General features: G+C 48.5%; 1 protein-coding gene across 1 annotated transcript in view; it reads right to left on the bottom strand.

Moving 5' to 3' along the window:
* The window catches only part of ITGA1 (integrin subunit alpha 1), a 139317-nt gene that overhangs the window by 56248 nt on the left and 55844 nt on the right, over positions 1-27225 (bottom strand). The window contains exons 2-7 of the mRNA XM_054575364.1: positions 26313-26433; positions 16506-16618; positions 13843-13931; positions 13606-13718; positions 12978-12988; positions 12678-12805 (exon numbers count right to left, since the gene is read on the bottom strand). Coding sequence (XP_054431339.1) covers positions 12678-12805; positions 12978-12988; positions 13606-13718; positions 13843-13931; positions 16506-16618; positions 26313-26433 — 575 coding nt within the window. The remainder of the gene's footprint in view (positions 1-12677; positions 12806-12977; positions 12989-13605; positions 13719-13842; positions 13932-16505; positions 16619-26312; positions 26434-27225) is intronic.

Below are 27225 nucleotides of genomic sequence, written 5' to 3'. Positions count from 1 at the left end.
TTTCTTGTTCCATCCTCCCTCCCTTACTGTCTCCTTCTTTCTTCTCCCTTTTCCCACAGATTGAACAGTATAGGCAGAACCGCCAGGGAGTCAAACGGTAAAGAAGGTCACATGTCCCCAACATTCGATTTCCTTTGATCCATAGTTCTCTCTCCATCCCAGAGATGCCCATTTCTCTTATTTGTTTTCACACCCTCCCTTAGAGGTGGATGTGAAGCAATGAATTATTATTCTTAAGGGGAATCGTGCAGGCTTGATGTTGTCTTTGTATATATAAATGCTCCGTGTAAATTAAAGTGAAATGATTTTATTACTTAGGTAATCATTATGCCTGATTTTGTGCACCAAGCTAAATAAATGCTGCTGTGGAAGTTAATCGCTCACCCATTCAGGACATTGTGCAGAGCTGGCTTTGTTTTTATTTCCCTTTGTTTTTATTTGAGCAAGCAGGAGGCCAAAGAACTTTGAAAACTGTCACGCTTGTCATTACTCTTGGACATTCCACTGGTTGGGTGAATCTGTTGAACCCCCCAGTCTCTCATTTCTTCGACTCCCCGAGCTTGAGTAATCGTTCCCTCTAGCTCGCCTGTGTCATCCGCTCCCAAGGTCGTGTCATCGACCTTGTCACCTGGAGGAACTGCTGCACCTCAATCTCGATTTCAAGCGTTCTCTCTGACCGTTAACTTCAGCTTGTTTCCCTTGTGCACCTCATTCATTCCTCGACCACATCAAGACTTCCAATGTATCTGCAGATCTTAGCATTTTTTGTGCCTAGCCTCGTTGCTGCGATCCATCACCATAATCATTTACTTACAAAGGTTTAACTCTTGACCTTGTTTTCCCTACATTAACTCACTTGGCTGACTTCCAACTCTGCCTAAGTCTAAATATCTCCTCCGCTGGGTAGGCTGCTGGGACACAATGTCCTAGACCAGAACACCACCGCTTGGAGACGGGTCTCACTTCAAAGTTTGATCCATGCACCTCCACCCTGGCGCTGCCCAACGGTCCTACTAGTTTTTGCTAATGGCTGCACTTGCTCTCACATATTGAGCTCAATCAAATGCTGGTCATAAGCTGTTACCTCCCCTGGAAAGAGTGTCTGACTTACACACGGGAAGGAGGTCGCGTGAGACCAGGTCGCGCCAACTCAACGAGGCTGTTTTGCGCTGTATGTTTTCCACTGACGACACGCTTTCCATATCGTATAGAACCTAACCTGAATTATTAGGTTATCTGGCCAATTATCCTCATACCAGGAAGAGCAAAAACACATTTAACACCTTGGTAAGTCAGTGGCCAGCGCTTTACATCTTATCTCATCTGTCTGCCTGTCTACCTACCTAACGTTTATCTCACCTCTGTAAGCTCCTTCTACGTAACTATTAAGGTGTAAGAGGACTAACAGTGGCCCATTCGCTCGCCCTTTCTTTAGACTTTGCTTCTAACAACTCTCCCCAAGACTGTTCTCAGATGAGCCCCTTGGCCTGGTAGAGCTGCTTTGCCCCAAAGGTTCAAGGGGACAGAACTGTCTGGAAGTTTGTCCCCTCCTTCGTCCCTGGCCCTGATTCCTGGGTAATGCCGGGCGCCTCTTCCAGATCAGGCTGCGCCTGGACTTCAGCTGCAGTCACACCCGTCTTGTCCTCCGCTGCTCCCCTGTCTGGCTGCCCCAGATCCCTGCCTACTTTCTTGCGGAAGCACTTCCGTATTAAGTGGCCGTCACTTGGCTCCTTCTTTTAGGGTTCGCTTCCAGTGGCCACCCCCAACCAGGCCAGACACCGTTGCCTTGGCCCTGGGCCACCGCAACGGCTGGTCTCTCCACCACTGAGCTCTCTCCCTCCATTTCCACTCTCCTCAAGTCCTTCTGCTGGTTAATGGCGGACTAATTGTCTTGGAATTCTTTTATCATGTAACTTCCTTGTTCATAAAACGCTAATACCTCTCCATTGCCTGCACCAATGACTTCAAAATATACTTTCAAAGAGGATTTTTATTCTAATTAAAATAGAAAACAGGTCACACTTCAAGCTGTCCCTTGAAATACCAGGCCCATTGGTTAAAATTCAGGTTTCTTGCCTGACTCTCAATCACGTATCGGCCTGGCCCCCCCTTCTCTATCCTTGCTCACCTTCAGGCTCCCAGCGTGAACTCTCTCCCCACCAAATTCCCTTCCTCATCCCTCCAACTAAGCGGAATTCCACCTGCTCTGTAAGATTCCCCTTTCACTTCCTCTGCAGAGCGCTCCCCACTTAGTCGCCAGCGTCGCCCAAACCGAGCTTCCTCCGGATGGGCTCGAAGCCGACTGGCCGGTCCTGCCCCTGCGGGTAGCGCGTTCTTCTCAGCCCTTCTGCATGCACGCTCCACCCCCCAGCTGCCTTGTAAGTACCAAAGGGGCGAAGAGCAGGGGCAAAGAGCGTGGGCTTTGTCATCGCGTTCGGTATGCTCTTATCTCTTTCCACTGTAACGCTTCGCTCGCAGCTGGCCTTCCTGCATTCTTACGACATGACCGTAACATTTCACATAAGCAACTAGGAAACCGAGATAGGAGGGAAAGAATGATAAGCAGGAGAAGAGAGACACGAAGCCGTGTGGGAAATGAGGAGAGTGGGCAGTGGAAACCCGCCTCGCAGGGAAATGACATTAGTGTAGGCCCCTGGCCGACACCGACTTCAGGAACCAGACAGAGTAAGGCCCGCTGTGTCTTCCCCAGGGAAGGGCCCATTTGTTAACGTTATCACAGGAAAACGGCCACGTGACAAAGTGAACACACGTAATGCTTTGCTGACTATTGGTGAAACCCAATTCAGTACAAATGGTTTCAGTCCCAGCTTAGTGTGTAATTTACAGCACATGAAATAGATTCACATCAGCACAATGTGTATGTACACATGTGCAACAGAATCAGCAAGTGTGAGAATTCAGTAACAAGACACACAGTGAGCTGGGAGGTGGATACACATCGGGAGGAGGTCGCAGGACAGGGAACCACGGACATATTCGCTGTCTCACATCAAAAGCTCTGTGGAGGCGGGAAGACCCAGCTTCCCAATACCCAGATAAAGAACAGACAGAGGGTTGTAAGTTGATGAGGAGACATCAAAGCAGTCTTGAGCCTGGACAACATATCAGGATGATAAGGAACTTTAATCATTACAGAAACCAAGAAAAAGACACTTGGCTAGCATCACTTGAAGCAGCACATGGCCCAAGGGCGGGTTCAGCAGGGGGCTGGGAGGCGCAGTGGAGGTAGGAAGATCCCAGGCATGTTTGCTGGGTGGAAACAAGGGAGGCAGCTCAGCGATGTGACTGGGTTAGAGGTGAGCTTTTGTTTTCTTTTTTAAGGGAGACTGGAAGGAGAGTAGTTTATGACATCAGTAAAAGAGTGGATGAAAATACAGTAACAACAGACTCATAAAGGGGTGACAGCCACAAGGAGACGGAACAGTTGCTTTTCAGAGACAAATGAAACAGACGCATTTATCCGGGAGATGCATTTGAACTTCTTGATGAGTAGGACAGATTCAGGTATATAATTACAGTCTAAGGCCAAAGAAACCTAAGAGCTGATTCAGGCTATAGCACAAAGCAGGTCAAGGATTCTTTTCTACGAACAAGAGGGCTGTATCACTTAGTAGAACCTTTCAGGTAAACATAAGATTTATAATCCCTCTTCAGCTAAACCGCAAACTAATATCCTCTCTCTCCCTTTCCCTGGGTGTACAAGTGTCCTTTTGTACGTTACTAGGTGTGACTTAGAAAAAGAGTTCCGTGGGCGAATGATTCCAGAAGACAACGGGAAACACGGAGCCAAACAGACGTCTCCACAGCGGGAGCCCCGCCCCCTTCTCTGTGTCTGTCTTTCTCTTTTCTCTCTCTGTTATTTACATTAAGAAAAAAATTCCACAACTTGGAAATGATGCAGAAGAGCAGGAATATGTCCCAAAGGCTCTGCTCCAGAACAGAAGCAAATCTTCTGAACGGGTTCTCAGAGTCTTCAACATGGGCACATGCACTGTGGATCGCGAAATGGAAGATACACTTTATTCTTATTTAAGGGAATTTTTTTTGGGGGGGAGGGACACATTCCATACCTCAAACAACTTGGTTTGGAAAACACCGCTTTACACTTTTAAGACTTACCTACTTGTAAAGATTAATTAATTATATTTTTCATTCAATGTCAGGCATTGCAGTTCTCCAAAGATAAGACTTGACCTCATTTCTAAGCGGGAAGTTTTCTGGGGATCGAGAACAAAGTCTTAATGTATTTTAATACCGCCCATGACACCCAGCATACTACTCAATCAGTGAAATGCTTCGTAAGTTTCTGCGGCATTAAAATGAACTATTTACCTAAATGGCTTCATTGCTGGGGGCAGAGACGGGACAGGAGGACAGTGACGGGGGGGACTTCGGAAGGAGGACCCTGGGAGAAATCACCGGAAGGAAGGCTTTCGGGTTTTTCTGTCATGAAACTTAAAGTCATAGCAGAATGACAGGGAGTGTAAGAAAGAGAAAGAGCTATTGCATATGCTGACTAAGAAAGCCAGGGAGGGGTGGGGTTGCTCACCCACTCAGAAATAGATTATTACCTTGTATTGTTAAATCAGACTCACACCAGCGCCTGTAATTCAATGCCCAGCAAGAGCTAAGATCCTTCGACAGTTCCCTTTATCCAATCGGTGGCTTCTTCAGGGGAGGAAGTAAAGGCAGGGTAATACACTGACACCTTCTGGGTTTTCCTAAGATGCGCGATGGCTTAATCCAACAAGAGCTCCAATTTGTATTTCCTTTCACCAAAGTCAGGGTGCAGCAACCCTGCCTCACGATGCGCTTCGAAGGGAATCAAGTCAGGGAGGGCATGTGGCATAAGACAGGCTGCCATCCAAGGCTGCTGCCCGCACGGGCCGTTCTGAGGCTGTTGGCTGACGCCGGGCCTAACCTCTGTCACCACGGACGAGGGCACGAGTGGTGACAGGAAAATGCGAATAAACTCGATAGGTGACAGATACAGGTCCCGGGAACAGGCGTCGTTAGCTGGCCTCCTGCTTGAAGGAAGACGCTGCAAGAACGTTGGCCCAGGCTCAGAAGCGCCAGCCGTGGGTGCCAGGGGAGAAGCCAGGCCCATAGGTGAGCGGGGCTGGGGAGTGAGCACCCGAGAAGAAAAGCCCGAAACACAATGTCAAGGGGAGACTCCGGGGATCCCCACAAGCAAGTGCCTTGGAGCTGAGCCACCTCATGCCGCAGCGTGAGGGATGGTGGTCATTACAATAACGATGTTTAACAAAGGGAAACGGAAACTTCCAGGAATTAGATTTTCCCAGGGTAAGCGGCTTGCCTTCCCTGGGCCCAGCAACGCAGAAAACTGAACTGGACTCCGCAGTGAGAGGATGACGGCGCCAGCTGCCACCGTGGAACCCGCAGAGCCCGCCCCGGGAGGCAGACCCGCGCCCCGGAAGGGGCGTCCGTCTGATGAGGGCAATTCGTGGCGGGCGCGCCAATACTGTGGGGACGGAGGGGCAGGCGCTTTCCCTGGCGAGGGTGGTGCAATAATCACAGCAAATGGCCGAAAGTGACACGCGGACGGAGTCTGAGGCTCTCCCGCAGCGCACAGGGCGCTGGAGGCAGGGAGTCGCCTGCACACAGAACAAGGTGCCCACGAGGGGAGGCGGCTGGGATGGAGAGAGGTGGGCACCCGGGAGGCAGGGGGCGGGGGCGGGGGCGGGGGAACGCCTGGCAGCAGGTGGCAAGTACCTTCCAGTCCCCTGGAGAGAGCGGACGTTAGTCATCAGACAAGGACACTAGACCTTTATTAGAAAATGCCGGGGGCTGAGCTCACCCTGGGAAGGTAGCTCAGGTGAGTGACCTGTGCGGGTGGGAGGCACGGAGGCCGGGAGGCCAGCGAGCGACACGGTGCGCCCCCTGACGGCCGCTTTCAGGACCTGCAGCCTGATGGGCAAGGACCTGGCCGCTTGGCCGGCCCGGAGGCCCTTCTGCCGGCGCAGCAACGAGTCCGGCCTCCCCGGGAAGGCTTCTGGGGGCGGCCGTCAAGTGTGCAGTGAGAAGAACGATAAATAATATCCCTAAAATGTAATTAATTTCTCTCTTTCGTTTTGCCTGGTTTAATGCTATGCTACCCTCTTGATGGGAACAATCTAGACATTGTTCCATTAGTATATTTCACTTTTATATCAAGCCTCACAATTTACTAGTTTTATTTAGGGTAATGCACTCATATTTGGCATATTTATATCATTCTCATTTATTATTAAAAGCAATGTATGTTTAGGTATTGAGGATCAATAAGACCTCCATAATGTTTACACCGTGCTATCTTTTACGGCAAGCTCAGAGCGTTTCAGGTTTGCTTTTATAGGTATTTTTGTTTTAAGGCAATTTTATAGCCTTTACTCTGTCTCGGGTAAAAAATTGGCTTACAAAAATTCCTTGACTGCATTTGCAAAAGTCGTAATAGGACCACACAGAAACAGGGAAGAAACTTTGAGTAACTAGAGCAGCACACCCTTGTGCACGGGGACACCCTCCAAAACCCCAGGGGAGTCTGAACCAGTGGGTACTGTGGAGGGTGTCAAGCACTATATATACTTTCTTTTTCCCTACACATACATAGCCGTGATCAAGTTCGGTTTATAAATGATGCATAGCATGAGGTTAACAACAATAATGACTAATAAAATAGAAATAAAACAACCTGCTGTAATAAAAGTTATGGGAATGTGGTCTCTCTCAAAATATCTTGGTGGGAGATGCTGGACAAAGAGATGCTTCATGTCCCAGCTGCGATGGAGCAGGGCCAGTGCAGGTTTTATAACACTGCTTGCAGCAGCCCGCACTCCAGAATTGACAAATTGTTTATTTCTGGAATTTTCCATCCAGTATTTTCAGACCACGGTGGACCACCGTCACGGAAACCACAGAAAACAGAACTGCAGATAAAGGGGCACGGCCGCCTTGGCAGTGAGTGGTTCTGCCGCTGGGGCGGCATTCCCCCGGTGGACGTTCCGTGTCCCGTGGAAACTGTCACGCCAGCTCTTTCAGTCACCTGCCTGCCTCCCTTTCCTTCCTTTTGTTTCTTTGTGGGGGTGACAGGTTCCCTCCAAGAGCCTTTCCTGTCTTTGAGATGGCCTTTTGAGACCCGCAGTGACTCAATGGCAAACGCCGGGTGGCAGAGAAGAGGCCGTCACCGCTGCCCCGCCCCTGCTGCTCCGAGTGTGGAACCGTCACCAGCGTGACAAACGAGAACTCGTGAGACGGACAGCAGCCCCCTCATCCGCAGGTTTGCTGTCCGTGGTTTCAGCTACCTGTCATCAACTGTGGTCTGAAACTATTAAAAGAAAAATTCCAGAAATAAACAATTCGTGGTGTTTAAATAGGGCGCTTGTCTGAGCGATGTGATGAAATGCCCACCCCCCACTCCCTCCCACCCAGGATGTGAGTCACCCTCTGTCCAGAGTGTCTCCGCCATAGATGCTCCCCACCCACTAGTCACTCAACATCCGTCTCGGTCATCAGATCCATTGTCTCTGCATCTCAGCTCTGGCGTACAAGCCACCCTGACTTTACTTAATCATAGTGACGCGAAAGCGCAAGGGTGGCAATGCCGGCGACGCCGACGTGCCGAAGAGCAGCCATAAAGGGCTTCCTGTGAGTGAGAGGCGGGTCCAGGACAATGGGTTGTTTTGAGAGAGAGACTACATTCACCTAACTTTTATTACAGTCTGTTGTTATAATAGTTCAATTTTATTATTGTTGTTGCCAAGTTCTTATTGTGCCTAATTTGTAAATTAAACTTTATCATAGATAGGCATGTATAGGAAACATGACGTATGTATGCCGTTAGGTACCATCTGTGGTTTCAGGCACCTACTGGGGGTCTTGTAACATATCCTCGGTGGGTAAGGGGGGACAATTGTCAACAGGACGCAATTTTTTTTTTGGCCAATTGTCCCTCCAAAACTTATTTAGGGTAAAGTTGTCCTGCAATCCCTGGATGGCAAAGATAAATGTCTTAAGACTTTTGTTTATTCTTAGTTTTAAAACATCTGTTACTTTTAATGTCAGTTGTACCACATGAAATTGCTGTAGGTATGGGTCAAAAATGATTGACTAGCAACAAGTTCATATGGTGCCCCCTAAACTCAAACAAAGCTAACAAGACAAGCGATTAGTGCTGATTTATACCAAGTCTTTCCTGACAGGAGGTGAGGAGACTGTCCCTATGCAGAGGTGCCGCTGGCTGCTCTCCCTGCTGGCGGCCGGCGGCCGTTTCTGACCTGCAGCTCGGGAGCGGGCACGGGCCTTCCTACCCGCCCAGCCTTCTCTGATGAAGGACCCGTGCTGGCAGGCATGTGCGGCTTCCCTCTGTGTTCCTGGGGGACCCCTTCGCCTGCATCCTTGCCTGGGTGACTGTATTTCACCCCTGCAGCCCCGAGGCATCGAGCTCTCCTCTGCTTCCCCCTCACCCTGCAGGAGGGTCGAGGGACAGGACCTCACGTGGCCCCGCGATGACCCGTGGGTTGGTCCCAGCACGGTCACCCCTATTTTGACTTGCCTGCCAGCCGCTGGGCATGGCAGCCTCGCCTGGAGGTGGTTCAGCCGGAGCCAGATGCTGGTCGCTGTGTGTTCCAGCTCCAGGGCACGCCTGCCCAGCTTGCTGCACGCCCCCATGGGTGCCTTTCCCCCTGGGCGCTTTCTACTAAGAGAGCCGCCTCACAAACCCCATCAACCCCACCCCTCAGGCCTGTACACCCCGCACACGAGTGAGGAGGCCGAGGGTCCTGGTTCCAGCCCTGCACTTCCTGTCTCTGCAGCTCCTCGGAGTCTCTCGCGACTCCCAGGGCCTGTCCGCCCCGTCCGGGTGCGGCGGGGGGCGGGGCGGGGTGCGGTGCGCGTGGCGGGTTACAGGGAGGAGAAACTCCAGAAGCCGCTCTGCCAGTCCCAGGGCAGAACTGGTGCTTTAATTGAAAACAACACACACACACACACACCCCTTATCTAAATTACATTAACAACTAGTCAGAAAAAAAGTGGTTAAAACAAATTGTCTGTTTTTGGAGAGTGTTACCATAAGACCACACGAAAGATAAGCATACTTTTGAGTACATTCTTCTTTGGAGAGGAAGCACCTTTCTAAATTTTCTATGAATGAATTTCTTTTCTGAATCCGCTGAAGGAAGACCAAACTTTAAAGATGCAATTGTTTTACTTAACACTCTATTAAATACAGTCTAGCAAAGGCAAAGGCCTAATAAATATGTCTTTCCAGTCTCTTGTTTAGGGAATTATTTATGAGATTTGTCATTAATAGAACTTAAGCCAAAATAGAAAAAGATTAGAAAACACTGAAGAATAAATACTAAAGCCTAAAGTACGTATTTAAAAGAACATGGAAATGCCAATTATAGATATAAAAATGCCAGCTGTAGAAATGTCTCATTAAATGTCCACTCGTCAGAGAAAAACACAAAAAAAGTGTTCATTATGACCTGCATACTTATTATGTAAGTAGCCACCGAGAACCTGCTGTGTCCCGGCTAGGCCCTGGGCAGGCCACCAGCAGGACAGAACGTGACGTTACATCTTTGCTGCTGAGGCGCCTGCAATCTGAAGGAGGCAGCAAACACACACACACACACACACACACACACACACACCAATATAATAACAATACTTTAGGCCGGTGTTTCTCCAACTGTAGCCTGTTTAAGAGTTAGCTGGATGGCCCCGCTGGCCACCCTCAGAGACCCCTGTCCTCAAGCATGGGGACAGTCCCAGCACCTCGGGGATTCTGTGGCAGGAGCCTGTGAGCCGCAGCCAGAGGGGGCCTGTGCTTCTCCCCACCCGTCCAAGCCCGGCCCAGCGCCTGGACGTGCTAAACCCTCAGGAAACCCTGAGGAAGCGACCAATGAGGAGGGCCAAGCTCCACATGAAGGACACAAGCAGAATGTGACGTAGCAGCTCCTCGCTCTTCAAGGGGCAGGCTCCCTGGGTGTGCTCTGCACATACCACAGATAGCCATGCACAGAGCTGCACTCCAGAATCTTCCTCTCGCACTGAGGGCAGGAGACCTGACTCTGTGCCTCACGTCACAGTAAGGCCGCGTCGCTCCCATTCACGGGTGGCACCAGACCCCAGGCTATGCCCGCGTCCTCTGAATAAAGTCATTGTTCCCTCTAAGGAAGACAGGACTCCACGGAGCCCACCCTGGCGGGCGGCATGCCTGGTGGGGGGGGGGGTGTGGTACGGGGAGAATAGCCCCTCTATTAGTCTCCCTGCAGAAATGTCACGTTCATTATGGTTCTGAGGGTTAGAAGTACGAAAAGCGCAGCAGAATGGGTTGAGCACATAAGCAATCGTTTGTTATTTACTGCTTTCCTTGGCGGGGCTGCCGTGCCGCATCCCCACCGAAGGGGGGACTGGAACGTTATGTCTTGTCGATTTTCTCCCTGAAGTCGTGTAGCAACTTCACACGTTGCAGCTGTGCTCATTTCCATAAAGAGCTGAACATAAATTAATTTTTATAGTAAAACACATAAATGAGTTTAAAAGCAAAATCATATGTTCAGCTGCCAGTAACATATTGGACGTTTAAAAACGTCCTGAGACTATTATGAGCTCTGGAAAGGGGCGATCGGCCAGGAAGGCGGGACAGAGTGGACAAAGCAGGAGGGAGGGAGGAGGGCGCGTCGCGGGACGCGGCGGCAGCGGGCAGAGCCGAGGCCCCGGCCTGATCCCCGAGGTGTCCGTGCAGGGGACAGAGCACCTGGGGCTTGCGGCTGAGGGCAGACCGTCATGGCAGGAAGGCAAGGGCTGGAGACCCGCACTTCCAGGCCGTCAGCGGGGCCCCGCCCGGCCCTCCTCCGGGGCAGGGCTCTCAGAAGGGCGCGGGCACTGGCTGCAGTCAGCGAGCCATGTGTGCTGGTCTGCGGTCAGCAGCAAGGAGCCTTGAACAAGTCACTTAGTCTCTCGTGTCCCCCCCATAAACTGAGGTTCTTGGCTACATGACCCCTAAGATTTCTTCTGGCTTAATTGCGTGGCTCCATAAAGTCTTACTGACCCAGGAGGGAAAGGATGGGGACGGGAGGGCACAGGAAGGGAGAGAGGTCCGCAGGAGGGAAAACGAAGGGCCCCTGAGGGGGGGGGGGGGGGGGGGAGGCGGGCGCGGGCGCAGTTCACAGTTCCGGAGTGGCCTTTTAAAGGATGCCAGTCACCTGGCACCTGGGGCAAGCAGAGCTTATGAGCCTCTCCAAACCTCGGGGGCCTCCCTGCGGACGACCAGATGCAGAGGAGAAGCCGCGTCCAGGAAAATGTACCCCCTGCGATACAAGGAAGTCCCTGTTCTCCGAGCAGCTTCACACTGATTTCAAGGTCTCCCCGCGCTGCAGGGCAGCACACTCCCGCTGCGCCCAGCCCTCCCGCGAGACCTTGCAGCCTGGGGCACAGCCCTGCGACACTGCCCTTGGAAGGGGAGCCTGACTCGCAACCTTGCTAGCTTTTTTGGAAAAATGTGGGTTTCATAGACATGTTTGTATATATATTTATAGGGATACATTCACCCGTATATATGTGCATTTTATGCATGTATGTATATGTATATGCACTTATATGCACACGTGTATGTACATGAGTGCTTTTACTTCCCCTTTGGAATGTGGGTGTGATGAACGTCGTAGGGGCCAGACCGCTTTTGCGGTGCCTCAGGAGTGTCCCTAACAGCGGAGCTGCCGGAGGGCAGGAGAGCCCCGCCCTGCCGTCCTGTGGTCCCCAAACCAGGCAATGGCAATGCTGACTCTCAGTCTAGCACTAGTTCCTACGCCCAAGGCACTGACCTCACTTTGACATTGAATTTGCCTGGTAGCCCTGTGTCTTCGCTAGTAAGCCACGGGACCCTATACATTTAATAAAAATTAGATTAGTTAAACCCAAACTCAGTGTCTAACGTGGAAGAGGCACACGAGAAGTTCCACTTCATTTAGTGGCCATACAGGGACTGTGTTTAGAGACAGACACCATGGGGTGAAAAAAAAAGACAAAAAAAAAAACTATTTGACTTACTGCAGCTAAAGTATGGAGCATTTGCTGTTTGCATAAGAAAAGAAATTATTAAATACCAGGGAAAATAGACTTCAAGCAATGTCCTGTGGCCAATTCCTACTTTATCTGTAGAATACGAGAAAGGAGATTATAGTGCAATGGGTTCTTTGGGATGTCAGATTAGTTTCCACAATCCTGAGACCCTGCTCTGATATTACCCAGTGGCTATATTTATTTTATAATTAAGAATTCACACGGACAACACAGTGACGTGATTGCTGGGGGGCGGGGGTATAAGGGGACTAAATGGCAATGGGGAAAAAAGAAAATAAAACTTTAAAAAATACAATAAAAGAGGAATTCAAATATGATTTTATGGAGAGCCATAGGGGACATTTTCCAAGAGCAATGAAAACAGCAGCTTTCATAGTATTTTCTGCTTAGAAATGATTTTGTCTGACCATAATGTCCCTTTTATCAGGAATCAGAACAGGGTTTTATACTATAAAATTCACCCTGAATTTTAGCTTTATTGATTTATTTATCTTCAGGATATTTGTTCTGTTAACAGCGTACGCATTTTGATTGTTGGGGAACAGGAGTCCCAACATGGAGCCACGCACCTGCGTCTGCTGAGGGCCAATGTCCATCCTGTCCAGGAGGTTGTTCAGGAACTCGGTCACGCTGGCCCAGGGGTAGATGCTGTTGGAGCCGTCCAGCACGATGACGATGTCCAGCTGGGTGCTGCACTCTGCGGTGGGGGGTAGAGAATAGCCCCTCTATCAGTCTCTCTGCAGAAATGTCATATTCATTGTGGTTCTGAGGGTTAGAAGTACCAAAGCGCAGCAGAATGGGTTGAGCACGGAAGCAGTCGTTTGTTATTTATTCCTTTCCCCGGCGGGGCCGCTGTGGCACATCCCCACCGAAGTGGGGCCTGGAACGCGGTGGGGAGAGCAAGCCCGCCACACACACTGGCGAGGGCGGGGGGGCTGTCTTTTCAGAGCTCCAGGCTGTGGCGCCGGGCTGAAGGAAGCCCACTCTAAGGCATTTACTGCCGCCGCACCAAGGGGACACGTTGCTGTCACCATCAGAGAAAGCAGTGTCAAGAGTGAAGGTCACGCTCATCGCACCCAGCAGCGGCGGGGCCTGCAGTTCTTGCCCAGTAACCCGCATCTCTCCCCCACCCTAGGGAACACCGTACGAGCTGGCTTCGGAGCCGCCCTCAGGATGGATTTTATACAACAACTCTCATTCTACGTGTATGTTAAATGAGGTCACTAGCCACCACGAGACTTGCCCTTTAAACAAAGACAATGTGACAGCTTTAGCTATGGTGTTTAGACAGGACTCTGTAAAGGTCGCTTACCGTAACGCCAATTCCAAACAGAAGAGGTGAGGTTTGGTTATATATTGGCAAAGCAAACATTTACCTAAATTGGCAGTGCTGGTAGCTGAGAAAATAGTTCGGGCTCTTCGGCGCGCTCCGGGGCGCGCCCCTGTCTCAGCAGCGCTTACGCTTGCAGTAGGAAAGGGCATGGGATGAAGCCGTACCTTGCACAGGGAGCGATGGAGTTCACGACCTGAAAGGCGGGGCTGACGTCAGAGCAGATTCCCGTCGTGTAGTGCAGGTGTCCGCATCTGTAGGCGTACAGGGGCCCACAGGCCTTTTAAAGGTTAAAAAAAGGTAAGAACCATAGGATTAAAACGTGTAAGAACAGGATTGACAGAGACTTACAGTGATAGCATTCCTGGTTTATTTATAGCTATCATGACTCTCTGCTTCCTTACCAGAAACCCTCCACTGGGGTTGGTGACCAACGTGGACCCAAACGTCATGTTCTCCTTTACTTCTGTGACATTGGGAATTGATGTATTAACTGAAAATAGAGGAAAAGTATATGAAGGTGGAAAACAAAGTGACATCATCTTCTCATTAAAACATTCTGTTTGCTTTGCTCATATCATAGCACATTCTTCTCGTTCAGATAAACGGTCTTCAGAGTGTGATTAAGGGATCCGATGGACAAGCCAAGGCTGAAACATGGCGGCCGTCCAGGATCCTAGTCTGGGTCTTCGTCCCAAATAGTTTTGCTGAACTGTGAAAGAATGCAGAACCATCAGAGCAACTGGATTGTGGGATTGGCTTTCACACATTTTTGCTAATTAAATAAAATTTTTAGTCTTGTGATATTGTGGATATGATATGAACTTACACAATTTTCTTACATATTATATCAACATGTTAGAAGTGACCAGTGGTGAGACATGACTTCTGGCAGGAAGAAGGGAAATGGACAGAAGGCCAGAAATGAAAACTCAAATACAATTTTTTTGACCATTAATTTTAGCTTCACGGAGATATCATGAGGGTTATGAAGAAAACTGGAGCAACATTAGAGCAGCGATCAGGAAGTTTGAATTAAAAAAAGAAGAAGACACGGGGAAGGTACTTTTTGACATTCCAAATAGGAATGTTGGGTCCTAAAGCATGCCAGCTGACAAAATTGGCAAGAAGTTCTACTTATTCACATAAAAAAAAAAAAAAGGCTGGACAGGAACAGCAAAAGTCCCTAATCCCTGCTTCGCAGAGTGTGGACATATTTGAAAGTGGCAAAATTCAGCTTCAAGAAAGATTTGTCTCATTGCTCATGCCTAAAAGTTTTTCCTACCTTTAGACTGTCTATATATAGACTGAGCAAGAGGAATGGAAGCAGAGATTCCTGAGTGTCATACCAACGTCTAAATCTGAATGCTGGTCTTTGTCCCAGAGTTTAGCCTGACTTGCTATAAACGCATCTGCGCTCTAATCTGCGATGGTCTGGGATAGTGTCATGGACGAGGGGTTTTTTGACTACAGCAGGAGCTTTCCTGCTGGTCCTGACGTGGCTAAAATCTCCAGCTAATATAAAACTCTGTTCAGTTTCCAGTAATGGCGGGGCAGCCCCTGTCAGAACAGCTGTTGAACACATAACATCCACAAACTCCAGGAAAAGCCGCCGTGATGTATAAAACAATCATCCGTAGGCAGCGGAAAGCAGCCGCGAACAGGCAGGAACCAGAGGGGAACCTGCGCCTGTGAGAAGAGATGAGCAGTGGGTGAGTTTCCTGGTTTTGTGTTTCTTTGTTTGTTCTCCCGAAGGGAAGGCTCCAGTCAGTGGCTAAACCTCAAAGAGAACTCTTTCAGTCTTGAAAGAAGAGAGGACAGAAATTGGGGCAATGATGGCAACTGGGAGGTGGGGGAGGGGTGCTCCCTGGAAAGCAGAGACTCTGGCGCGCGCACGTGCATCCTGTCCACATTCGGGGGTGACGGGCGCTGCATGTGTGCAGGGTAAACTTCAAACGGCCAGCCTCCCACGGAAGCTTGGAAACGGAGGTCAGCCAAGCAGACTGACTGCGAAAACAAAGCGTTAAGACTTTTCAAAGCCATTGAACATCTAGATCTTCATACTTACAACTCAAAAGTATAATCCAGGACACAATGCCAAATCACTACACGTCAGAAGACACAGAAAAGTGTGATCCCACTTCAAGAGGAAGAGAGTAAACGAAAAGTGATATTGAGATGCTGCGGATGTTGGAATGATCAGGAACAGATATTAAAGCAGCAATTATAACGATGCTTGTGAATGTAAAGGAAAAAATGTCCATAATAAACAAACAGGAGATTTTTTTTAAAAGGAGAACTAAAAAATACAATATTTGAAATAAATCTGCAGGTTATGAGTCATTTTCATGGTCTTTAATGTTGTTTGGAATGTGGACAGGTTTCAAATTCCTGAATAGTCCAAGTAGGAATTTGCTAGTCATGTTCTAACTACAGTGATGATTCTATGCAATACTTTATTTAAATATAAATTTACGTTGTTCTCTTCTCTTTGAAAACTTTGACCTACCATATTTTGCTGTGTATAATGCACACTTTTTTGCCCAAATTTTTGAGTGAAAAATAAGGATGTGCATTATACATGAATATAATGATTACATACCATGGGCATAATAATGGGGTATAATAATCCCCTGTTTAATGCACACAAAACCGTGGGTGCGCATTATACACAGCAAAATGAGGGATATTTATTACAATTCTCCTTGTGCTGCTTTCTTTTCAAGAACAAACAGTATGTTAACTTTTGTGGGGAAATGTGATGGGCAGGTATATTTGGAATAGTTATTTCATGTCAGCACTGGTTTGCAAAGGATGCTGAACAGCAGGGGACGTTAAAAGCGACAAAACTAGTAAGATCTGAATCTATGGATATTTTATAATGAATTTCTAGAGCACATGAAGGGCAGCGGGAATCAAAAGGTCCTCTTATATAAATGTGAATGATAAGAACTGAAGGGTGTTTATAGGTTACTGTGAACATTTTCTTGAGTTGGTTGAAACTTGTTTTCGGGGAGAGTACTGGAAAAAATGTAGGACCAGGCCGCAGCGTTTCGACCTTCCCTACCTGGTAGATGCAACTTGATGCAAGGCGATGATTCCCCTCTGCCAACGGGACACTTGTAGACGTCCCCGGTCCTGTTCCTGGGCTGGCCAGCTAGCGGAGAGCCGATGAGCACCCTGAAGTTAGACCACTCTGTTACCACTCGTGAGCGGCACAAGCGCCCCGTTCCCGTCATGCTATGGCTACCCTGAGACGGCGGCCACGGTGCCACACGCACAGTCAGATGGTCGCCCTCTGTTACCAACTTGATGTTACCAAAAATGGGCAGCGTGTCGCCTCCTCACTGCAGAGTGACGTGAATTTTAAAAACCCCATGAAATATAAAGGAGAGAGAGCTCAGAACACTTTTTGATTTTGTTTTATATTACTTTATCGTAGTTTTTAATTGAGGGGCTGGAATTATAATTACCAGTTAAGCCTGGGGCTGTGTTAGTTAATAAAACACACATGGAAATATGACTGAGTTTTTCTCATCAGGAACAGATCATTTACGAGAGAAGTTAGGAACTATAAACATTTCATCATCAAAGATTTAACATTAGTACACGCTAGTTTGTCAGCACTTAGAAAACAAGGATTGTTATGAGACCCAGGTTAAAATCATTCATGTGTTTTTAGACAGAATTTTTAAAAAATCACTCGTATAATAATGGAAAAATATGATGATTTATTGTAGTCTTAGAGAGCCATTCAACAAGGGAATAAGATGGACGCATGCGGCGGATGGGTAAGATGCTTGGGTGGCCTCACAGCTCCTGACGCATTGCTGCTGAAGTAGTTATGTCCGCAGACGCAGACTGCTAGTAGCAGCAGTTCCACGGACACAGGCCGCCAGTAGCTGACGGACCGCAGTGACGTGCCGCAGGCTGCCCCGGGTACCGGAACGGTCTTAGCCTGCGCCTTCACCAGTGTCTCGGAGGGAGACACAGAAAGCGCGAAGGCACGCAGCCAGCACACCCACATGCCCGCCGGGGCCTGCAGAAGCGTCTCGACATTCTGGGGAAAGGATGCTAAACAAACTAGTTAAAGTTTATGTAAAAACCTATGTAAATAACTTCCCCCGACTGCATGTTATTGTGGACATCACAGGATGTGGAAACTCGACTTACTGGGAATTCGTGTGAACACATGACAGGGGATTTCATTGACAGAAAGCACCCGGGAGGCAACAGGGTATTTTAGTGCCAAAATGCTAATGTGACCGCAAGCTCGTTGCTGGAAATAGATGCTCCGGCCCAGGAAAGCGAAGGCCCCTCTGCGCGCCACCTGGCCGGGCAGTGTCTGGAATCTCCAAATCAAGGGGCACAGAGGTGCAATGGAATGTACTGAGAAGACTGTGACTCATATGGCGGAGCGTCTGGCGATTTTGCCCGACCGGCGATCCTGGGGGGGTGGCGGGGCTGCTTAGCACCGGAAAAAGCGTCTTAGGGAGGCTGAGAAATTACACAGGGGTGTGGGAGGGCATGGCGCACATTTGAAGATATTTAAGTATTTCAGAGTCCATCATACTGAGAAGGGATGGGACTTCTTTCGCGCAGGTCCTTTGAGTGAAGCTAGCGTTAATGGAAATAAGTTTTATAACAATTATGAATATTGAATGGTTGAACAGACTCCCTAAGTCATAGTTACAAGGTGTTTGAAAAGCCATTTCTGATATGAATAAATAACCATAAAAATATTCAAGCGCTTTAATACATAATTCTTACTTCTGGGAAAATGACCTAAATTAAGGGGAAAAGCTTAATGCATAAAGATAATGCTCAAAGTGTTATACATAGTCATAAAAGATGAAAAGAACTGTAATCAACAGCAAGAACTAATTAATTATTGCAGGGTCATTCTACAGGATATTGTACAATCATAAAAAAATAACAGGTGATGATAGCATGGTAGGATTCAAAATTATTTTTAACCCAATGTGAAGTAAAACCTACCTCATTTAATGATAACCTATGATTTAATTTAAAGTGAAATGTACCAAATCATATTCAACATACTCATTACAATAGCAACGACAATCACAGCTGCCACATAATGACTTGATGCCACGTTCCAGACACTGTTCTGACTTAATTTTCTCCAGGAAATATAAGCTCTGAGGCCAGACTCCATAGGTTCAGATCACAGCTTTGCCATTTACTTAGCTGTATGGCTTAAGACAAGTTGGTTCCTCTTGGTGCCTCAGTTTCTTCATCTGTGAAATGGGAAGAATAAGAGTAGCTACCTCACAGGACCACCATGAAAATTAAATGATAAAGCAGGTAAAGTGCCTAAAAAGGTATTTGGCTCATAGGATGTGCTATTTATATCTTAGTTCTTCTTCTTCTTCTTATATCTTTTTCAGAGGATGGAACAACTATATTGATATAAAACATAGATTAAAATGGAGCCCACTAAAAACATAAATTATATTAAGAAGGTTATGGTTAGGTGTTTTTGCCCCCTGCATTTTCAAAGCTTTTTATAATGTGATTGATTATATTACTTTTATAGTTAAAACATTTTAAAGAAAAGTAGTGAGCCCACTGTTATGGGAAGTCTTGAAGTAGAGGCTCAATAGACTGATTGCTGTTTACCGAGAACATTCTGCAGGCTTGGCATTTTTGCCAGGCCCTGGGGATATAAAATGGATAAAATACAATTTTTAGGTTGTTTAAACTTAGAGGGGAAGCAGATCTACAATATAAATGTACTGTTACAATACTGAGGGAGTCTGAACATCACCAACATCTCAGAAGCAAGAAAGAACACCGCTCTTTTGAGATGTTCAAGTAGCTCCCTGTCGTTAGAGTAGACATTGTGTCTGGAAAGGGAAACAGGGCTCTGAGCATGACCGTCCTCGTCGTCTACTTTAAGAACGTGAGGTTTATTTTTATGGAGAGGGAGGCCGTAACCACTGAAGCTTTCAAAGAGGGATACAACAAGAGCAGCTTTGATCTATAAGAGTTATCTGCTTACAATGCTGTGAATAAATTCAGGAAAAGGGCCAAGTAGCCTCAGCGAGTGAAGGCGAGAGTTCCATTACCCAGATGAGAAAGGAGGGCCTGAATTAAGGAAGCAGAAAGGAACCAGTTCTTGAAATTCTTAGGATAACAAGCTGTCACTGCTTGCGTTCCTCCCAAGTGGACCCTGGACGAGGACTTTGGCACAGGTGGCTTTCTGGGAGGCGATTCCAGGAATGCACAAGCGTGGAGAGGGGGACGATGGCGGAGAGAAGGAAGAAAGGCCTGCGAAGAGTGCAGACGGCTAAGAACTTCTGCACGCGTCCAGGCTCAGCGTTGCCGAGAGACCCCAGGGGACACAGACCAGCATGTCCTGAAGCCCCAGGAATCAATGCTGCCCCTTAAGAGAGCAGAGGAAGGAGAGAGCTGGAGGCTGATGCTTAGGGGAAACAACACTCGACATTTTCATGAGCGAAGAAAGGAAACCAGGGGGAGTGACCTAGGGGAAGAGGGAGAATCAGGCCCGGTGGTGTCACAGAGGCCAAAGAAGGAAAGGGTGTCGAGAACGGGAGCCCTGAGGGCAGGGCCAACTTCCCCACCAGTAATGTGGGTGACAACGAGGGGGACAGGCCAAGGCACTTTAGTGGGAGCTTCTTTTCATTAGGCAAACCATGCAGTGGAGTTTAAATGAATGTGGAAGCAACATGGGCACAGCTAAATGATGGTGAGAAGGCACAGGGAACAAGGGAAAGGCTGGTGTCTGCGAGCGGAAGGGGAGTCCCTGAGCAGGTAGAAGGGGTAGACCTGGAAGACCAGGCCGCCTTAGAAATGGGGAGAGGCCACGGTTCCCGACGCAGGGCTCTGGCTGGCGGGTGTCCGGAGGTTGTCAGTGTGGCAGATGGTTCGGAGTGTGTGCATCTTTGTGCTGTCACGTTGTCTCTCACTGAGGCAGAGTCTACCTTTGCTCCTCTTGAAACTGGGATTTGCTTGCTAAGTAGAATGCAAAGGAAGTCGTGCCGGGCTTCTGAGGCTGGGCCTGAAGGCGTGGCGTACTAATGTCCCCATTGGTGGGGATCTGTGAGCAGGACGCTGTGAGGGCGCCCCGGATAGCCTCATGGAGGCGGAGGGGCCGCCCGGCGCGGAAGGCCTGCGGGCGCTGCCCGCGGGGACCGCCACACGTGGGGGTCCAACCGCCTCGGCCTCTCCGCCCCGAGCGGAAGCACCAGGGGTGTGCACCTGTGTGCCCAAGGATTCGCGCAGTTTCCTAGGCGTGAATCTTGAAAAACAATGAACATTGTGGTTTTAAGCCACTAAGTTTCGGGGTAATCTGTTATGCAGCAGCAGCTAACTGAAGTAAAAAGGAGAATAAAGTTCTAATCTCATGGTTTCCCTCCTTCCTCCCTCCCTCCTTCTGGTGAACACATTTGCTGTGCTCATCCGATAATGCGGCAGGAGAGGCGGCGGCTGGCGGGCTTGTGGAGAGCGACGAAGACTTACTGACGAGGCCCACATAGCTGGCCAGGCAGCCCCGGGACAAGACGAAGACGCGGCAAGTCACAGCCGGCCGGGGGTGTTTTGGAAGGCGTCCCGACGGCAGATGGAAGGTAGGCCTCCTAAGGCCCTTCAAAGTCGAAGTTTCCATCGTCTGAATAGAACGAATTGTAAGTGTGTAGAGAAGAGCTGACTGGTGGGAAAACACGCGCTGTTCGCTTGGGGATCAGCTCAGGAAACCAGTGAGAAGGGCGCCCTGACCAGCCTGCTCACGGTAAAGCGACTGTGGGTTGTGGGGCGGGAGGAGGGGTGCCGTGGGCAGCTCGGGCGGAAGTGTGGGGCTTGCTGAGCGAAGGCTGAGCTGGAGCCTGGTTGGAGCCACACACTGGGCCGGCTGAGACTGGCTGGCGGCGGGCTCTGAAGGGCAGGAACAGGCTGGGGTCTGCCCGGGGCTCCCAGGACAACAGGAAGCCCTAGAGCATGGAGCTCCCCGGAAACAGCCTCACACAGCGACCGGGGCCACGGCCTGTGGCGTGTTCTAGGTAAGTGACAGCGGAGGCTCAGAGAGTGGCAGAGAAGCAGTGGGTCGCGTGGGCACACGGGGCTTGGAGGCTGGGACCCACAGCGAAGAATGGGCTAACAGGACACAGCTCATAAAACCGTTCCGTGTATTTTCCTGGGGGCCGTTCCGATGCCAAGCGCACAGCTCTGGAAAGCTCAGGTCTGTCACCACGTGACGCTCTGTGAGCCGCACTCTTCCCAGGCCGCGGGAAACAGCCCAGGCCTGAGGGGTTATCAGCACAGCGTTGATGGAATTTCAAGAATCTCCAACATTCCCAATTCCCATGCGTTTGCTCTTTTTTCTCTCACAGAACTTACCACATTCCGACACGTGCTATATAGCCTACCAGTTCATTACGTTTATTATTTATCTTTGTCCCCCCTTTCCCCAATAGATTATAAGCTCTGTGATAGCAGGGATTTTCATGTTTTGTTCACTCATACTTGTATATCCTTGGTGCCTGTCACAGCACCAGGTACAAAAGAGGCCTTCAATGACCACTTATTAAATGAATGAAGTAATGCCTATGTCAAATATTCTAAGAATCTAAATAAGGCAGAGCTGGGAATCGCAGACTCATGGGACCAGCGCTCTGATCGGGAATCTTTGTTTCCGTTGCAGAGGCTACATATTGTGTGTCAGCCGATGCCATAGAAGCCTCTGCACAGCACGGGACACGTTTCCACAGGCCAAGGTTCCAGAGAGGCCTCGACATTCAAGGACACAACCAGCTGGAAGTCAGAAGGCTGGGCTGCCCCATCCTGGCCCTATGGCATACTTTCTGCATTAACCCTTTGGCAATTCATTCGCAGTTTCCTGTTTAGAAAATGGAGACGATAAGAGTGATAGATGCCCAAACACTCAGGGTCAACGGGAAGACCCAAGGCCTCTTGCTTCATGAACTATGGATATTGCTATTTTAAAATTTAATGCAAGCTTGCTTTAACTCATCGCACATTATTTCTATTAGATTTCTTTTCATTTGAAATTATTGTAATGATTTGTCAGCAGATTAAGAAGATTAAAGAATGTTCTGGATCTCGTTACTGATCTCTTAGATCAGTAACTCTGAGATCATTGAAGCGAGCAAAACATTGTCATAAAAAGTTCCAATTATAATAAAATTTTGTAAACTGGGAAACATTCGCTCGTCGTAATAGTCATTATGACCATTATTATATTTATTATGTTTATTTGAAGAGTAGCTGATCTCTGATGACGCTGTTTCATGTTTATGTTTTTTTCACTGTAGAAAACAGCCTCCTGGAGATTGTTGTCTCATGTTTACGTTCTTTCAGGAACACTCTTGTCACCTAACCCTTTGCTGACGTCCAAGCCAAGTCTCTCTCAACGTGCCAAGCAGCCCCTGCCAGCCAGGTTTTGAAAAATAAATGGCCCAAGTGTTTGGTCCCCGTAGAGGCTGCAGCCCTATTGTGGTCTCCTGGGCTGCTGGGCTCTCGGCCGTGACAGGCACACGTGTGGGGACGAGGGGAGCCGAAGGACTGACAAGCTTGGCAAAGGGAACGTTTCAACTTCAAAAGATAGTATAAGCAATGTCAAAGAAATATTATACTAAAATAGGTAAGAGAAAATTGGATAGAACCTTTAAGAGGGCTTTTTGCTGCGAGCTTGAGTAGGCTTTCTCTGAACCACAGGTACATGGGAAGCTGGCCGTCAGTCCGCGGAGGCCCCTGGGAAACCTTACCTGGTGCACCGCGGGGCCTCTGGGGAAGGGCCTGAGACCTGCAGGCGCTGATGTGGATGCTGGCCGGACAGGCTGGGGCCCTGCCTGCATCCTGGAGCTCTACTGGGGGAATCCGGGCCGCCGAAGTCATGGACGCCCCCAGGAGTGGCGGTGGGAGGACCAGGGGAAGGGGGAGCCCGCATGTTCTGGCGGAAGGAAGCAGAGGGCACGGGACGGGGGGCCCACATGCCACCGGGTGTTCTCCCATTTGGCTCAGACCTCGCCACACTGCTGACGGCCACCGAATCTGGGAAACGCATGCGGCGCTCAGCGCATTTCAGTTTCTTCTGTTCAAAACAAAATTACTAAACCAATTATGCTCTTTGTGATTTTTCTCTGAACCACATTGCAGTTCCGTGGTTGCTCTGCCTCATGCTCACTCTAATGAACAACAGCTGATCTTAATCAGAGCTGCAATGCGTTCTGTGCTGAGAAAGTGTGGCTTCTGAGCTGAAGACATAAAGTCACCCTTCACAGTAAACTTCTGAAAGGTAAAGGGCTATCAGTACGGCTCTTCTGTTCATTTCTAGTTGTTTCAAAATAATTAAAGACAGGCTTTTCCAATGCACAAATTACACTTGTAATGGCGCCAACACTACTTCTTTCTCAGTTGAATTTAGCCAAGATGTAAGATGCACTCAGGATGATTTTTCAGTAATCTGAGGATGATACGCTTCCAAAACATGAGCTGTGAATACGATTTACAAAGGTCCCTACCTCTGGGGAAGAATAACAGAATTCGTGTTCTCCCAAATATGCCGATTATTCCAGAGTCCATTTCTCCAAGTAAAGCTGCACCCTATCTGATTTTATAAACACTCATAGAATATCCAAACAAGTTTCTCAAATTCATTTCGCATGACCAGTGCCTGGATCTCTTTGGAACAATATGCTGCTACATGCCATCCCTTAAAGGCTTGGACATTTGGATTATCGTAGTCTGCTTACTCTTAAATTCACATTGCTTTTGTTGCCCTGATATATCACACCCTTTTCAATAAAATCATTGTAAACATGGAATGTCAAAATGAAATTAAAGCATCTGTCATCCACATACATTCAAATGCTCACAAAGCCTCACACACGTATTAATAAGGAAAGTGTGATACTGCAAACATAGTTATTATCAACATTTACTTTTTAATATAGTTCTAATAAAGAAAAAGCACTAGAGTGAGTGTGGAGAGACTTGAGTTCTATTTTTACCTCTGGCCCTAAGTAGCTACATTTCCCTAGGGGAGTAAGTTGTTTTCAAAAACCATTTTATTAAAATGAGAATGACATACTAAGCTGTACATACTTAATGTATACAACTTGATGAATTTAGAGACAAGGATGCATCTGCAAAACCATTCTCACGCTCTATGCCATAAACAGATCCATCACCCCCAAAGGTTTCCTCCTGCTCTATTTAGCTATTGTTATTGTCATTGCTACTCGTATTATTATATTTTGTGATAAGAACGTGACATAAGAGATCAGGTCTGTGGTCAGGAGGGAAAGGAGGCTTGCGGGGGCGGGGGGTAGCAAACTTGCTGAAAGGCATCATGTGCACAGCGACAGGCGGTAACTAGGCTTTTGGAGCTGATCACTTTGTAGTATATACAGATGTCAGCTTCTAACATTGTACACCTGATGGTCATATCGTTTTAAAAAGTCATCGTATCTAAAGTGAACTTATCCAACTTTACAGTGTTTAAAAGTATATAAAAGAAGTTCAGTAAGGTTCATTATAAGTAGTAGACCAAACTCAGCAGCTCAGTAAAGCACCAAAACAGAAACCCAATGTTATGTTGCTGCAGCAACAGCCACCTTTGCAGAGACAGCACCTCATCTGCCTCCCAATCCTCTTTGCAGAATTTCAGCTACTTGCAAGTGAGAGCAGCGCAGGAACTCTTGCCATGAAAACATCGTTACAGAACGACAGGCTGAGGATCTTGGATAAGGACCTTCCTGGAGGTCAACCCAGGCTTCACGCACATCACTAACCACTTCCTTCAATATGGCCAAGGAAGCTTTCTTTTTTCACTTTGTTAGTTTCCATCACCACATGATCGCACTGCAATTCCTACTATAAGTGACTCATTCTGTTGAGGTCTCATTTTTTGGAACTGTCCTGCCTGGTTTCAGGGACTGTAGCCTTGCCGACAGGCAAGAGGACCCCCAGGCTGGAGCTGAGCAAGGAGGCCTTGGGAAAACAGGTCACCGAGGAGACAAAACCTGTCCCTCTGTCAGGGGCGCAGCCCCTGCCTCCCTCACATCGCCCTGCTTGGCCCCGGAGGATGGCTGATTAGTCAATGACAGGTAAGACCCCTTGACGGCAGGGGCAACCGAAGACAGGCACAGTCACATAGGGGCCATCAGGGAAGGACTTGGGGGACACGGAGAAGGGGCAGAAGACTCTCACTCCTTGGCTTTGTCATATCCAGAGTCCTCATTCTGTCTGAAAGAAGTTTCCTTTCCTCTTGGCTGCTCTGCTCCAACTGCCTGGCTCAGACTTGGAAAAAATACTAGAGGCAGGTACAGCCCTAAACTGGATTGGGCGGCCCCCGGAAGAAATCAGGCCTAGAAGTAAATTACACTCCTTGAAGCATGCTTTGTTTCTCCTTCAAGCTGTGATAACCGGCTCACGCTGGGAAGGAAATTTACATTATTCATGGACCTTGACACTAAACCATTCGGCACCGTTATGTTTACTCTCATCTCAGAACCAAGCAATTTCATGTTTCCTACCATTTGTGTTCTTCAAAACATTACCTATTCTCTGTAAAATTAACATACCGATGTAATGAGATCACCTGTACATTCCTGCTACCTGTCCCCCACTGATAAGCCTTTCAGTAAAAGCCACTGAGCACCAGGGCTTGGGGCATTCCCCCTTAGAGGGAACCGCCACCCCCTTTCCTTGACAGGCAATCGGTGTCTGGAACGATTCTTCCATCTCTGGTGAATCCGGGGCCTTCGCAGGCTGGGGTCCCCCATGCTCATTCAGGAAACAAACAGTAGCCGAAGAATATTTTTCATTACCATGTAAAAAAACTAAACAACAATAACAACATGTGCTGGCTTACCATTTTCCTTCTTCATTTTCATACTGCTGAACAGTGTACCCGAACATGTCCTCCACAGGGCCACTGAACGTCATGGAGTTCTTCACGTCAACATTGAATGATACGCAGAAGCCGAGAACAACTGTAAGAGAGAAAACAAGGTCCGGTGACGCTGAGTTTGCTAAGGGTCCACCATGTTTCAAATTATGGGAGGCATTCTTGGGGTTACCAAGAGAGCAATGGCGTGCGAAGCCTGAGGACTACAAGAAAGTTCTATGATAGTAACCATATGTGGCCCAGAAATCAATGTAATGGCTTTGAAGAGCGCAAGTGTTGACATTCAAACACAACCCCACAGAAATGTAGATCTGTGCCATTCCTAGAGCTAAAGGTTTCTGTGTGGGAAGGTGCAGACATGCACACTCACAAATAGCAAGGCAGCTACCGAGAGTTTTCTAGCAGGGCGAGCATCACAGCAAACGTGGCCGCCAGGGGAAGGCGCACGGCTCTCTCCTTGAGGGTTGACCCCAGAGGATGCGAGAATCACCATTTAAACCATGGGGCATGGGGCGGGGAGGTGGCGGGTGGGGCAGCTTTCTCCCTGCTGCTTCCTGAGGGAAGGCGAGGGTTGTCTCCACCCAGAGAGGGCTTCCTGTGCAGGCCTGAGATACGCTGTTTCCCGGATCAAGCCATGGGTGGAAGGGGGGAAGCTCACACTAAGGCACCGAAGCCCCCTACAGTGCTGGGGTGGGGGCCTCCTCACGGGCCGCCGCTGAGATGAAATCAGACGCGGCAGCTATAGCTTACTCAGCGCCTGGCACCTGCTAGGATCAATGGGGGTGGATTCTCTTCAGTTCCCTTGGAGTTCAGGCAATGGAAACCTGTTATGAGTGAGAGTGCCTCCGGAAAGCGTTCTGGATGGCGCAAACCCCAG

Source organism: Pteronotus mesoamericanus, unplaced genomic scaffold, assembly GCF_021234165.1.
Source record: "Pteronotus mesoamericanus isolate MK-2021 breed Mesoamerican mustached bat unplaced genomic scaffold, CSHL_Meso_final contig_29, whole genome shotgun sequence".
Lineage (NCBI taxonomy): Eukaryota > Metazoa > Chordata > Mammalia > Chiroptera > Mormoopidae > Pteronotus > Pteronotus mesoamericanus.
The sequence above is the reverse complement of the archived record's forward strand: the minus strand, read 5'-3'. Positions and strand labels throughout refer to the sequence as shown.